This window comes from Pongo abelii, chromosome 9, assembly GCF_028885655.2.
Source record: "Pongo abelii isolate AG06213 chromosome 9, NHGRI_mPonAbe1-v2.0_pri, whole genome shotgun sequence".
Classification (NCBI taxonomy): domain Eukaryota; kingdom Metazoa; phylum Chordata; class Mammalia; order Primates; family Hominidae; genus Pongo; species Pongo abelii.
This window is the reverse complement of record NC_071994.2, coordinates 21,260,620-21,275,071: the sequence shown is the minus strand read 5'-3', so window position 1 is coordinate 21,275,071 and position 14,452 is coordinate 21,260,620. Positions and strand designations below refer to the sequence as shown.

The following is a 14,452-nucleotide window of genomic DNA, read 5'->3' as shown; positions in this document are numbered from 1 at the left end:
TTTCAGGCGATACCTGCCCAAATTGAAAGCGTTCCCCTCTCGATACATCTATGAGCCCTGGAATGCCCCAGAGTCAATTCAGAAGGCAGCCAAGTGCATCATTGGTGTAGACTACCCACGGCCCATCGTCAACCATGCCGAGACCAGCCGGCTTAACATTGAACGAATGAAGCAGATTTACCAGCAGCTCTCGCGCTACCGGGGACTCTGTAAGGAGACAAACACCTAGCTCACTGAAGGGAAGGACAGCACCTACAGGCTCAGGGGGCCAGATGGGGATGTCCAGATACTTGCAAAGGGAGGCTGAGTGCTGTCTTTCAGGTTGACACCTTCGCAGGGTATGGGACACTGCAGGCTGGGATGAACTGGGCCTCCCTGAGTAGTTGTGGGGCAGTGGGAAGAAATGGAACCTCAGTGTCTTGCTCCTACCCTCCCCACCCCCGCTTGCTTCATCCTGCCCTGTAGCCCTCTGCAGTCCTGCGAGACGGCACTCTGATTACTCCTCGCCTCTCTCCCAGGTCTACTGGCATCTGTCCCTTCCTGTGTGGAAGACCTCAGTCACCCTGTGGCAGAGCCCAGCTCAAGCCAGGCTGGCAGCGTGAGCAGTGCAGGTGAGCAGCAGCAGCCAGCCTCCTGTGGCCTGTGCCACCACTTTAGTCATTCAGGACTGAGGCCAGAAGAAGGCCTTGCCCAGTGGAGCTTATATTCCACCTGGGGCAGTCAGATAGTAAAGAAACCAAGTCGGATCATTTCAGATAACAAGTGCTTTGGAGGAAAAGAAAGTTGAGTATCTTGACAGAGGGACTGGGAAAAAAGGATTTCTTCTGCGTCACTTGAGATTGGAGCAGTCAGGGAACACCTCTGTAAGCAGAGACCCACGTCATGAGCAGGAGCCAGCCCTGCCACACACTGAGAAAATAACCTTCCAGACAAAGGGAGTAGCAAGAAAAAGCTCACAAACAGTACCGAGCTTAGTCCATTCAAGGAACCGAAGGGAGGTCAGTGTGGCGGCATGTCCCAGTGAGGAGCTAGAATGAGATGAGGACAAGATACAGCATGAGCAGCATGTGGCAGGCCTGATGTCCGAGACGAGGACTAGGATTCAGCCTTCAGTGCACTGAAGGATGGTCAGTAGGGCAGGGCATGATTGGACTTAGGTCTGAAAAAGCTCCCTGGCCTGCTGGGTGGAGATTGGACAGTGTAGGCCGGAGCGGGCACAGGGAGGCCAGAGAGGAGGCAGTACAGACAGGGTGGTGGCCGCAAGGAGAAAGACTGGACAGATTTGCTGCATTCGGAGCCTCCTCCCTTCTTGGGGATGAAGATGAGTAACATGAGATGGCAAGAACACGGGTTTTTCTAGTTGGCCCTGCTAGGCTGCCTCCATGGGCAGCATGACTCCTCCATAGGGGCCCTGCTCTTTGCTGCTTGGAGAGGCTGATTCAGGGTTGCAGACGGAATGCCTCACCTTCAAAGCAAGGACAGCAGGCAGGCCAAATCAGTCTCTGGCCACAGCCCATGCCATTTGGGGCCCAAAAGCTGGTCCTGCTACCAGCAGGCCTGCTTGGTCATGTCCTCCTTGGACATTTCCAGGCAAAGTCACTGCTGAAAGCAAGGCCGAGGGGCAGGCCTGAGGAGCAGCATGCTGGCATTCCATTGATAAGTGTGCTCCCTGTCCCCTAAAGAGCTGCTGCTGCATAGTGTGGGATCATTTTGGCTGCATGCGCAGTCTGTGTGACCCTTTGACACGCTTCCCTACAGGCCCAAGACCACTACCCAGTGGCCCAGCATCCCCCAAACGCAAGCTGGAAGCAGCCGAGGAACCACCTGGTGAAGAACTCAGCAAACGGGCCAGGGTGGCAGAGTTGCCAACCCCAGAGCTGCCGAGCAAGGATGCCTGAGAGTGAGTGACAGCAGCCTAGATTCAACCTCAGGAAGGAAGTTGGGAGCGGGGGAGCCTACTGCCCTGCCAGCTGCAGGTTGGAAACATAGCAAACTAGATGAAAATCTGGTGGGACCACCCAATGCTCAGCCACTAAAGCTTTACCATTTTACAATGGCAGCCGGGTTCCATCCTGGCTTAGGGAATGAGTACTTTCTGGTTGATATCTGTGTGACCTTTACCATTGGGCCAGCTGTGGTGGCTCATGTATGTAATCCCAGCACTTTGGGAGGCCAAGGTGGGAGGATCGCTTGAGGCCAGGAGTTCAAGACCAACCTGGCCAAACCAACATAGTGAGACTCCATCTCTAAAAACAATAATAATAATAACAATCTGGTGGGACTGCATGACTTTTAGGATTTCAGCTCAAAAATCTCACCATTCTGACTTTTATCAGAGATTTAAAAGTCAAGCCCTTTTCTATTTTTTTGCCAGCCAAGGGAAAAAGGGAGGCATGGGGGCTGAGGGGTGGCGCTTTCTACCTATTGAAGTGAGTCACACTCAACAAAAAGAAAGCCGAGACCTGTGTGTGAAGCAGTGGGGAAAAGGCCCATTGCAGGGTCTGAGGCTGCTCCAGGCCCCCTGCTCTCTGACAGGTTGTGTTCTATACGCCAGCCAGTGGAGGGCAGCACTGACCTTGAGAAGCCTGGACAGAGGGCTGTGCTGTGTCTTACTTGGCCCAGCCCTGCCTGAGGACCAGTAGACCCAGTCTGTCATCATCTTTGCCTTTTGCGGCTCTCCTCCCTTCTCACCCGTCCTGTGACCTCAGCTCTGCACCTCCCTGGCAGCGCTCATCTTGGAAGCCTCCTGAATGTCATCAAAACACTGGCTTCTCCTTTCCCAAAGGAGGAAGGGCCTTTTATGCCACTCTTGGGGAAATGTAAATTCCTGTCCCCTCTGAGTCATCATCTCAAGCTGTTCCTTATGCACCATGTCTTCGTCATTAGATTGGAGGGTGATTTTTCTCCATGGAGCTGATAGGTTCTTTTTATCAGATCCCTCTTACTTCAGGGCCAGGCTCTGGCCATCTGGTTTGAGTGTCTGGATGTGTGTGCTCACTGAGATGGGCATTTGATGCCTGCACCTTTCACCTTTTCTGGGCTCTTTGACATAGAGATTGCTGATGGACAGATGTGTGCTGTCTTGTTCCTGGGAGTACCAGCAACCTACTACTCTCTCAGTTATCTCTTAGCTCTGTGATACTAAGCAAAGTTCATCCTGTATTACAAATTTGGAACTTGCCAGGCTGTCACTCTGATTTTCGGATGAGAAGACCAAAGAACGGAGAGGTTAAATGTCTGGGTCAAGGTTGCTCAGGAAGCTAATGGTGTCCAGTTCAACATGAAATTGTTGCCAGCAGGTGGGTGAAGAAGGGGGAGCATTAAACATATAAAATGTGATGTGCTGTCCATCCATAAGGATTGAACAGTCTGCTTAGATAAAAAGGAGCAATAACCTAGAATTCCTGGACAAATGATACAGACTATACAAGCTTAGTAGAAGGGAGTTGGTGTGGTCTGGAACAATCAGGGAACATATCACAGAAGTTTGCACTAGGGGGCCTGAAAAGTGAATTGGATTCAGGCAGTGAGCAGGGCACTTAGGATAAGAAAAACAGCTGAAGGTTTATGTGATCTTATACAAATGACTTAACTGCTATGAGACTCAGTTTCCTCACCTATAAATTAGGTTGCTGTTGCAACGATTAAATGATTAAATCTGGGCCGGGCGCTGTGGCTCATGCCTATAATCCCAGCACTTTGGGAGGCCGAGGTGGGCGGATCGCCTGAGGTTGTGGGTTCGAGATCAGCCTCATCAGCTTGGAGAAACCCCGTCTCTACTAAAAATACAAAACTAGCTGGCATGGTGACGTATGCCTGTAATTCCAGCTACTCGGGAGGCTGAGGCAAGAGAATCACTTGAACCCGGGAGACAGAGGTTGCAGTGAGCCGAGATCGTGCCATTGCACTCCAGCCTGGGTGACAAGAGCAAAACTCTGTCTTAAAAAAAAAAAAAGATTAAATCTGTATGTGTCAGCTAGAAATGTGGGGGTCTGCTAATAATAGAAAGCTCAATTACTGTGGCTAAAACAAATAGGGGCTTGTTTTTCTTACCTCACAAGGGGCCCAGAAATAGTGTTTGCTGGTCTGGGCTTGGATGGCAGCCCCAGCTTCAGCCATCAATTCTTGATCAAAGAGGAAAGAGAAGGGACAGCAAGGGCAGCTGCACTCCTTCCGTACACATATCAAGAGTTCATGCTTTGCCAGACACCGTTCCAGGCATTGGGGGTATGGTTGTGTACAAGACTGGCAATATCCCTTCCCCCTTGGGTGCATATTAGTGGAAGGAGACAGACAGTAAACAAATAAATATTTAAAATTTCAAGAGGCCAGTCAGGCATAGTGGCTCACACTTGTAATCCCAGAACTTTGGGAGGCTGAGGCAGGTGGATCACGAGGTCAGGAGTTCGAGACCAGCCTGGCCAACATGGTGAACTCCTGTCTCTACTAAAAATACAAAAATTAGCTAGGCGTGGTGGCAGTTGCCTGTAGTCCCAGCTACTTGGGAGGCTGAGGCAGGAGAATCACTTGAACCCGGGAGGCAGAGGTTGCAGTGAGCTGAGATCGTACCACTGCACTCCAGCCTGGGTGACAGAGCTAGACTCAGTCTCACAAAAAAAAAATTTCAAGAGGCCATCAGTGCTATGAAAACAACAAAATAAAGTTGAGTAAGAAAGTAAGGTTGGGGCACAGAAGAGGCTGCCGTTCTGTATTATAAGGGTTGCTGGTCCAGGGACCATACTTGGAGAATCACTGACTTAGACCAATCATAATCCATTTTCTGGGCCAAGCCCATTGCCTCCTGAACACATTTTAGGTTCTGTTAACCAGGAAGTGTGGATACTGGTAGACAGCTAATGGTGACTGCTTTATAGGGAAGACACTTATTCAAGTGTGTGTGTCATGAGTGCTTGGTAAGCAGTAGTTATTGTAGGTATTGTTATTATTGTAGAGGATACAAGGTTACAGTTGGGTCTGATTATGGAGGGTTGTAAATGGCAGGCACATGAGTCTGCTAGTGTACTCTTTGGGAGTGAAGAAACATTTTGGAACAGGAATGATCAAATTGGCATTTTGGGAGGTGAATTAGGCATTGGGCTGGGACCTGCAGAGGAACAGGTGGGAGAGAGAAAGTCAGATGAGAGGCTTGACAGTGATTCCAAGGGAAGACATGACAAGGATGCAGAGGTAAGTGCCCATCTCTTGCCCTGGAGTCCAGAAGATTGTCAGCCTACTGGGATTTTAAGGACTGATTCTTGAGGTTTACTCTGCCCTCCACTGGTGGCTCAGTGGGGAGTTAGGCCAGGCTACACTGTGAAGGTTGGGGGTGCAGAGGTCAGAGGATCTGGGGTGGTGCAGACTTCCCTCCAAGACAGACTAGGGAGGAACAGCTGTGTTCTTTGGAAATCCTGAGAGAAAGAGTACACCATGTCTCACCATGTGCTGGCAGAGGCACCTGGGCCTAAAGATGCTTAGCATCCTCAGCTGTAAAATGGTGATAATAGCATCTTGTCACCTGCCCTACCCATCGAAAAAGTCTTTGAATATGTAAAATGCGCTATGCAAATGGAATCACATTATCATCTTGCACTTTCTTCTCTGGGTGTCTTTGATTATGTTGGTGTTACTTCAGTCAGAGCCAGCACCCTAAGCTGAATGGACCACAGAGCTGTGGCTATGTAGCCCAAATTGGTATCATATTATATTGGGTCGGGGGAGGGGGGTGGCAGGGAGACTTGTCCCTTTTTCCTCCATTTCCTCTGTCATTTTTAATTGTGTTACTTTGGGCTGGATCCATAGCCTTTCTGCCATGCTTTAGGTGTAAGATGTGAATAGTCATTCTTCACCAGCCTGAAGGCTACATCCTGGGCCTTTTGAGGTCTCCTTTAGCTCTGAGCTCTATAGTTCTGGATTCTGTTTTTCTAATGCCTCAGGCCTGTGGCAGTGTACAGGGTGGACAGTCACTTAAAATTTAAACTGATCTGGTAGGAAAACATGGCCTCCAATCAGTAGGTTCTACACTTACCTCAAATCCATACCAGCTATCTGTTCTGCATTAAGTTTTATTTTACAGCATTCACTAAACTGAAAAACAAGCCAGCCCCCAAATAGCTATTGTTTCAAATGGTTCCCCATAATCCCCAAAGCTGCTGACTGCTCCGGATTCCATTAGCCTTGAATTGTGTACAGATTTCTCTCATTGGTCCAATTATTTTGCCACGGGGAGAACAGCTCACATGTTCCATTTGCCCTTCTGCTGGTACAGACTGATCTGTGGAGAGAAGCCCCACTGAATACAAAAGGTTCCCGGCCAAGGATCACCTCTTCCCCTCCCCCACCGGCTTTTGTTAGCCCTGCAGTAAACCTGACTGGGTAAATCATCGAGTAAAACCTGACTTCTGGATTCTCCTTGATGTCTTTTTGACACTAGTTTAGTTGTATACTCTGTCCTTGTAAGGTGAAAGGCACTAGCAATTGGTAAAATGCTAAATAGTGGAAGTGGAGGCAGTGTGGCATTCGCCAGAGAGCCCTGCGTTACACTCAGACCAGTGTCTGCATCCCAGACCTGCCAGCATTACACTCAAACCAGTGTCTATGTCCCAGACCTGCCACTTGCCTCTTGTGAGACTCCACCCAAATAGTCTCACCTCTGTGATTCTCAGTTCCTGCCTTTAAAACCAGAAGTTTAGACTCATGTGCCCTAGCGCTTTCCCTGGCACTTCATAAGTAGATGTTGACTGATGGCTGTCCCTTCCACTTTCTTGCATGATCTGCATGCTGTGGGAAGGGTAAAGGTGTGGTTGACCTGAGGAATGAGATTGAGCTCAGAGCTTCAGCTCTCTCCCCCATCCAGGCCCAGCTGTACTTCCCTGACCCTCACTTGGAAGCAGGTAGCGAACCCTCTGCCTTTCTCAAGCTCTTGGGCACTGTGTCTTGCCCAATATGATGGGGAGAGGGAAACATTGAGACTCTGTGACAGTCTGCAAACAAAGTTCCCTCCAAACCGTCAGCTGTTGTGGACCCTCTGCCAGCATAAACTCATGCCTGCACACATGCATCCACCCCTCCAGGGCGAGGAGCATACACTTGGGTTCTTGATAGCATCTAATGGATGGGAAGGGGTATGAGGGCAAAGGTACCCAGGAGGCCATACTAACTAACATTGGGGTGCAGAGGGAGACAGTCATTACGCTACTTTTTGTTCTAGCTGCCACTGTGTTTCTTGTATTAATGACAGGTTGAAAGAGTTGGACAAGTAAGAGATTGATTTTTCAGTGAATGTTTTATGAGTTGATTTTTCCCCGATGCCTCCCCTTGGCTGTTCTTCCCTTCCCTTTAGTCCCGCTGTCATCATTTTTCTGCAAGACCTCGTTTGATTTCCCCAGACCCCTTTTTCTACAGACACATACCCTAGCTTGAGGACAAGAGCACAGCACCAACTAGTTATCTGCTGATCAAGCAGCTTGAGTAACTAGTTGAACAGGCCTGTGACTAGCTTTGTAGGCGAGGCCAAGCTGGTTCTTCTAAACCTTGGTTTTCTGCGTTGGTAGCTTTGAAACCATCATAGAGGGACTTGGGTGACTAGGGCTTATCTGAGGCCAGGACACTGCCCCCTCCCTTCATGAGCCTGCCCAAAACTAACTGATGCTGAAGTCAACATATGTCTGAATTGTTATCATTATATCCACCTGACTGTACCTCACCCTCTTATCTTCTAAGCTTAGGCATTGGTTCTTAAACCCTGTTTGGGTTACTCCCCACTTTGGAAAGTCGATGGAGGATGGAACCCACACCCAGAAAACTGCATATGTTCACACACAGAGAGGAATGTGTACATCACTCCAGAGGCTCCATGGCTGCCCCAAAGCCTATCGTTGGGCTCCTTAAGACCCAGGAACCCCAGATTAACAGCAGTTATTCTAAGGAATCTTCATGCACTCTTTATCTTCCCCCATCCCTGAAAATGGATAAAACACACACAAAAAAAATGGAGGTGTTGGGTAAGGAGGACCTTTTGTGGTATATCCTGCAATCCTGAAAGTTTTCTGTTTCAGAAGAATAGCCATCTCTTTAGTTTAACAACAGGGGCCAGAGAGAGCCCTGTATGTGGACTATATACTCACAATCAGCATATTTCAATAAACACATGTACACCTTAATAATACATACATTTGTAGCAAAAAAAACAGCTAGGTTATTATAGTACGAGCTTAAAGGGAAAAATTATTGAAAATAACACACATTTTAAAGAATAAAACACACAGCCAGGTGCGGTGGCTCACGCCTGTAATCCCAGCACTTTGGGAGGCTGAGGTGGGTGGATCACCTGAGATCAGGAGTTCAAGACCAGCCTGGGCAACATGGTGAAACCCCATCTCTACTAAAAGTACAAAAATTAGTTGTGGTGGCGGGTGCCTGTAATCCCAGCTACTTGGGAGGCCAAGGCAGGAGAATTGCTTGAACCCAGGAGACAGAGGTTGCAGTGAGCCGAGATCACGCCACTGCACTCTAGCCTGGGCAACAGAACAAGACTCCGTCTATTAAAAATAAATAAATAAATAAAAATTAAATTAAATTAAATTTAAAAAAAGTCGGGCTCAGTGGCTCACTCCTGTAATCCCAGCACTTTGGGAGGCCGAAGTGGTTGGATCACCTGAGGTCAGGAGTTAGAGACCAGCCTGACCAACATGGAGAAACCCCATCTCTACTAAAAATACAAAATTAGCCAGGTGTGGTGGCACATGCCTGTAATCCCAGCTACTCAGGAGGCTGAGGCAGGAGAATTGCTTGAACCTGGGAGACAGAGGTTGCAGTGAGCCAAGGTCACTCCATTGCACTCCAGCCTGGGCAACAAGAATGAAACTCCGTCTCAAAAAAAAAAAAAAGAATAAGACACACAGTACTGACCTATACAGGCACCCACTCTTATGTCTGCTCTTTATTTTGCCCAGCTTCCAGATAAATTATCATCAGATAAAATCTGCTTCAGATTTAGCATGTGGCCTTAAAAGCATTGCATGATACTGAATCCTTGTCTCCGATGTCTTTGACTTTAAGAGCATTTTCCCTTTTCTAATAACAGCTTAATTCACATGTATGTCTGTTGGATATTAGTCTTCATGCTGCCATGTTGAATTTCTTCTAAAAGTCTTCTTCTCTAAAAGTCTTAATGAGCAATACTATTGTATAGAGATTACTTGCTGGTAAAAAGACAGATTTGAGAATCAGACAGATGTGGATTTCCTTTTTTGGCTCTGCCACTTATGAATGCTGTTGTCCTGGGCAAGTTCCTTCTCCTCTGGTTTCTGTTTTCTCGTCTGCAAAAATGGAGAGCAAGCTTCAAGGTTACTGGGATCTCAAGTTGTATTAGTCTGCTCAGGCTGCCATGACAAAGTACCACAGACTGGGTGGCTTAAGCAACAGAAATGTGTCCTCTCACTGTTCTGGAGGCTGGAAGTCTAAGATCAAAATGTTGTCAGGGTTGGCTTCTTTTCTTCTGAGGCTCCTCTCTGTGGCTTGTAAACAGCCATCTTCTCCCTGTGTCTTCACATGGTTTTCCCTCTGTACTGTCTGGGTCTAAATTTCCTCTTCCTTTAAGGACACCAGTCATATTGGATTAGGGGCTACACTAATGACCTCATTTAACTTAATTACCTTTTTAAAGACCCTGTCTCCAAATACAGTCACCTTCTGGGGTACTGGGGGTTAGGACTTCAACATCAGAATTTTGTGGGGGACAGAATTCAGCCACAGCACCAGTGTATAGTACCTGACCCACGGCAGGCTTAGTAAGCCTACTTACTATCTACCTCACCCACATTTAAACTGCACAAACTTTTAATGGGACGCTGTGTGTCTCTGTAGACTCTCAGACACACTAAACCTATTTAAACAGACAACTCAGCATTGTGACAGGCGCACCCTGTCCTTCCTTTGTTATCAGGGATGAAGCTGTTTCTTCTCTTTGCCCCAGATTCCGGATGTCATAAATCTTTAAAATGAGTCATCCTTGTGTCTCCTCTCTCCCTCCTGCCCCCACAATCTTCCAGCACTGTGCCAGGGTGCTTTCATCTATATGTGGAAATGTGCTCACCTGCTGATTGTAAACTCAGTCATTGCCTTACTCTTCAAAATTACTGGTCCCAGCGGGCTTCTCTTCCAGCCATTTTTTCCTGATTCTCCATCTCTGGCAGCAGCTGCTATGCCTTGATTCAGAAGCTGCCCTTGTCATATCTGAGCAAGTATCCCCCAAGGCTTCATGTGACTCTCACATAGCCTTGTCCTCCTCCTCCTCTGCTGTCCGCAGCCCTGGGTGGAGGGCCTGCAGTGGGGAGCTTGTCCTGCATCAGCACCTCAGAGGGGCAGTATTCCCTCATCCCAGTGGCATCCCAGCAACAACCTGTCCCCAGGTACCCATGGCCCTTTCAGCTCACTCTTTAGCTCTTCCCAGGTCCCGCTCTGAATGTCCCCAGAGAAGCAGCCAGAGAAGCTTGTGTCCCTGGGCAACTGAGCGGCCTCCTGAATGCTCCTTTTGCACTTGTTTTTCTCTTCCAGCTGCAGAGCCCTTGCTCCGTGAGCAAAGCCTGGGTGCCCAAGCAGCCACCGCAGCAGCAGAGTACAACCTGCAGAGAAGCTGATCACCGGGCAGAGATAGAGCGAGCATGTGTGTGTGTGTGTGTGCGCGTGTGCAGAGGAGGGAGTGGTGTGCCTGTTTGCGTGTGCATGCATCTGTTGACACTCATGATTCTGAATGTTGCCTGGGCTGGGGGAGTACCTGTAGCACGCCAGTGCTGCTTCCCAGCCTCCAGACACAAGGCTCGAGGTTATGGCAGTGACTTTCAGCTGAAACCTGTTCCTGCAAGCCAGCTGCCTTGTCTGAACAGAACGTAGTGGTAGGACCCTAGCTGGGATTCTGGCATCTGCCTCCCTAGACCTCCTTCCCTCCCTCCTCACGTCAGACTGTGGAGCAGGAGGGCAGCAGTTCTGGCTGTTGTCCAAAGCATGGGATTCTGGAGGCAGCCAGAGCCCTGCTGAGTTCCTGCTTTCTGACCTGGAGGCTGAGCAGGCCAGAGTGGATGGATGCTGTCCAGACATAGCCACCTGGCCTCTCTTTCTTATTTTAAAATTCTCTGCTACTGGGCTCAGTCCCAGGCCCTTCCTTGGGCATCTGGGACTGAGCATGAGGCCATAGACAGATCTAAAAAGTTTCCACCACCCTACAGAAGTACACGCAGATACCTGACTGGTGTGGGGTATGCCTGGTACTGTAATAGGAGCCTAAGACAGCACACCTACCTTTTCAGGATTTAGAACCTAAAGTTAGAGAATCCCAGCTGTCATTGTTCTTTCCCCAGAAGCTGAGAGCCAGCCTCAGAGCTTACCCAGGAGCTGTGGAGGGGCCAGGATCAAACTGACTCACTCTACCAGGAAGAGACCAGGTTCCAGTGGCGTAAGGCCCCCTGGTTTCTCTGGCCACACTCCAAGGCACCACAGTGCTGCCAGTGAGGACAGCTGACACCCAGCCTGGGAAACCATTCTAGTCTTTGTTCTGTTGGCTTCCAGGGCCTGCCCTGGACTTGTCAGCATCCAGACTGCCATGTCAGCTATCCCAGTAGCTGAGCTCCAAGGACTCAGGCAGAGGGACTCAGGGATGGGGACTGCCCGGGGCAGTTGGCAAAAGTCCAAGTAGAGATTACACCCAGCACACCATTCCTTCCAGAAGCAGTGGGTGGGAGGTTTGACCCAGAGAAGCCAAGCCTTGCATTCCAGGAGTGGCCTGTGCCTCCCACCTCTTCCTTCCCACTGCCAAAGGCCTGTGTTGAGAAAGATGTCATGGAAAGGACGACGGTGGCCAACTAAAGCAAGTCTTCCTTCCACCCTGTGGCCTGCACTTGAGCCACAAAGTGTGTGTGTGTGTGGTGTGTGTGTGTGTGTGTGTGGTGTGTGTGTGTGTGTGGTGTGTGTGTGTGGTGTGTGTGTGTGTGTGTGGTGTGTGTGTGTGTGGTGTGTGTGTGTGTGTGTGTGTGTGTGGGGCTATGAGGCTGATTCCTGTTTGGATTTTTGTCCTCACATGTATCATTAAGCTGGCCTTTGGGCCATTTCCTTTCTACCTCCCCTGTGACCTTTCCTAGCCTCAGATCTGTTCATTCTTTTGGCCCCAGCCCTGTCCCTCACTGTCCTCTGTCCTTGGACCAGAACCCTGGGGCCAAACCCATCTCCTGTAGCTGTCCACCACACTGACAGGCTTCTTCCTGAGATATCCTCAGGTTTTCTCAGCTAGAGAGCTGCCTTTAGAGTCCAACTGTTGTATGTATGTCACCCTCACTAGAAATGTTCCATCATCGTGGGAGGGGAGCAGGGCACAGGGGATGGTGTGCATTCAGAGCACTGGGTTGGGGGCTTCCCTGTCCCCTCAGCCCCAGCCGAGAGGAAAGAGAATCAGGGGCCATTGCCAGAAAGAGAGTCAAGCAAACCTGGAAGGGCAAATCTGAGACCGTGGGAAGGCCAAAGGCCGAGGCCCAGATTTAGTATTCACTAGCAGCGCCTTTGGGTAGCAGGATGATTCCTTTTCATGCCTGTCTGCTGCTGGCTCTTCCCTAAGGTACAGGTTGGCAGGACCACCTCCGCCTGCTTCTCCACCATCCCTAGCATGCCAGCCCGTTCCCAGATCAACCTGCCAGTGGAGTCAGGCAGTGCACTTCTGGAGCCAGGAGGGAAGGGCAGGGTAGAGAGGGTATGTCCAGTAGCCTGGAGCTCCATGGTGGCTTCATGCCTCCCTTCTCCCAGCTCAGGTGGCCCTGAGGGCTCCCTCGGAACAATGCCCCAAATCCTGACCCAAGGGCCAGCATGGGGAAGAGATGGTTGCAGGCAAAATGCACTTTATAGAGATTTTCTATTGCTGGGAAGGTGTGTCTCTCCCACAATTTGTTTGCGAATATTCACTTGTTTTATAAATGTCTGACCTGTCTGAGTAAGGTTGTGCTGTCGTCAATCTTGTGGGAGGCCTGAGAACCAGGGTTTTGGTAAGGCTGAGCCTGAATGAAGCTATCGGCCACCCCTTGTTGGTTCTGTGGGAATCAGGAGCCTCCTGTTCCTCCTTAGGAAGGGGGAGCAGCCAGAGCAGACTGGAGCAGCTTGGTCAAGAGTTGGTCCAGAGTTGGGGATCAATTGGCCAAAATAGTACAGAGCACTCTGGCCCAGAGTGAGGGTCCTAAGTGCCATCCTGCACTGCCACCCAGCCTCGCAGCCCACTTAAACCCCCCCCACCCCGGGCTGGGGGTCAGTCAGTGCAGGGCCTGATCCAGGCCCTTAATCTATCCTTTAATTCAATGCAGCCACTTAAGCTGCAGCCCGTAGTGAGGAGGGGATGCAGGCTCTCTGGCTGTGACTAGGTGGTTGAGATCTGCCCACAGCCAAGCCTAGGGCGCCTGGATGCTGGCTTTGTCTCCTGCCCTCCTGGCCAGAGAATGGCCCCTCTCTGTGCAGTGTGCCCTGCTTCCATGCTAGGGGATGCTAGCCTTGGACTGAAAGCTTTATTAGCTCACACCCCAACTTTGTGGGAAGGGGCCCAGGCAAGGCCCAAGAATATCACAGTCTGGCCTGCACAGAGTGAAGAAAGAGGGAAGGGGAGGAACCTGCCTTGGGGACTTGTCTCATTCTTGGCTGTGCTCTGAAGCTCCTGCTGGCCTCCCTCATACCAAGAACTGGGCCTGCCTTTCCTTCTTGCCCTTCTCCTGGCTTCTCTCTAATAATGGCTTTGGGTTGGCCTTTGGAGCTAAGATACCTTTGCTCTTGAGCAAAAGGTTCTGGAAGAGGGAGTTGTCCTTTACATCCACCCCTGGCCTGCTAAGGATGTTCCCTAGCTGAGGCAAGTTCACATTCTAAGGAACGATTAGTAGCCATGATGGCAAGACTGCTTTCCTGAGAGGAAAAGCCAGGCACCATGGCAGCAGATGATTACCGTGAGGGCCCAGTGAAAGGGGCCTGAGCACAAAAGCTGAGAAAGTAGTGGCCACCCCTTTGGGCCCAAGGGACAGGGAAAAGAGAAGCAGCCATGACCTTTGGCTCTAGGTATTGGGATATTCTCAAGGCTGGAGGTCGGAAGTTGCCTTCTGCACGGCAGGTGCCTCTAGCTCCTTGCTAGGTGCTGCACTGAAGGAAAGGGGCCAGCATGACTGGTCGGCAGTCCAGATTTGCAAATAGGACTCCACGAGTTGTGGCACAGTTTGCTCTGCACGTTTTCTGCCCTGTCCTGCCCTGTGGACAGGGTCTCTAGGGTTCTCTCAAGAGACCAGAGAAGCCAATGAGGTTTGACCAGAGGCTTTATGACCCACCAAACCTAGGTCCCTAGCCTTGGCAGTCCGTGCTCTGAAATAACTCAATCAGGAAACTCAGGGCCTTGAAGGCCTGGAAGCCCAGGATTAACACTCTCTCGAGGGAGAGACAATGAGGA

At 50.0% G+C, this 14,452-nt stretch overlaps 1 protein-coding gene across 2 annotated transcripts in view; it reads left to right on the top strand.

Moving 5' to 3' along the window:
* Positions 1–14,452, top strand: part of CRY2 (cryptochrome circadian regulator 2) — a 53,002-nt gene that overhangs the window by 25,063 nt on the left and 13,487 nt on the right. Inside the window, exons 9-12 of one of the 2 annotated variants that reach the window (XM_002821831.5) lie at positions 7–209; positions 519–611; positions 1,759–1,900; positions 10,555–12,970. In XM_002821831.5, the coding sequence (XP_002821877.2) occupies positions 7–209; positions 519–611; positions 1,759–1,898 (436 nt within the window). In that variant the 3' untranslated portion in view covers positions 1,899–1,900; positions 10,555–12,970. Of the gene's footprint in view, positions 1–6; positions 210–518; positions 612–1,758; positions 1,901–10,554; positions 12,971–14,452 lie in introns of those variants that run through there. The other variant, XM_054524437.1, reaches the window with a different exon arrangement.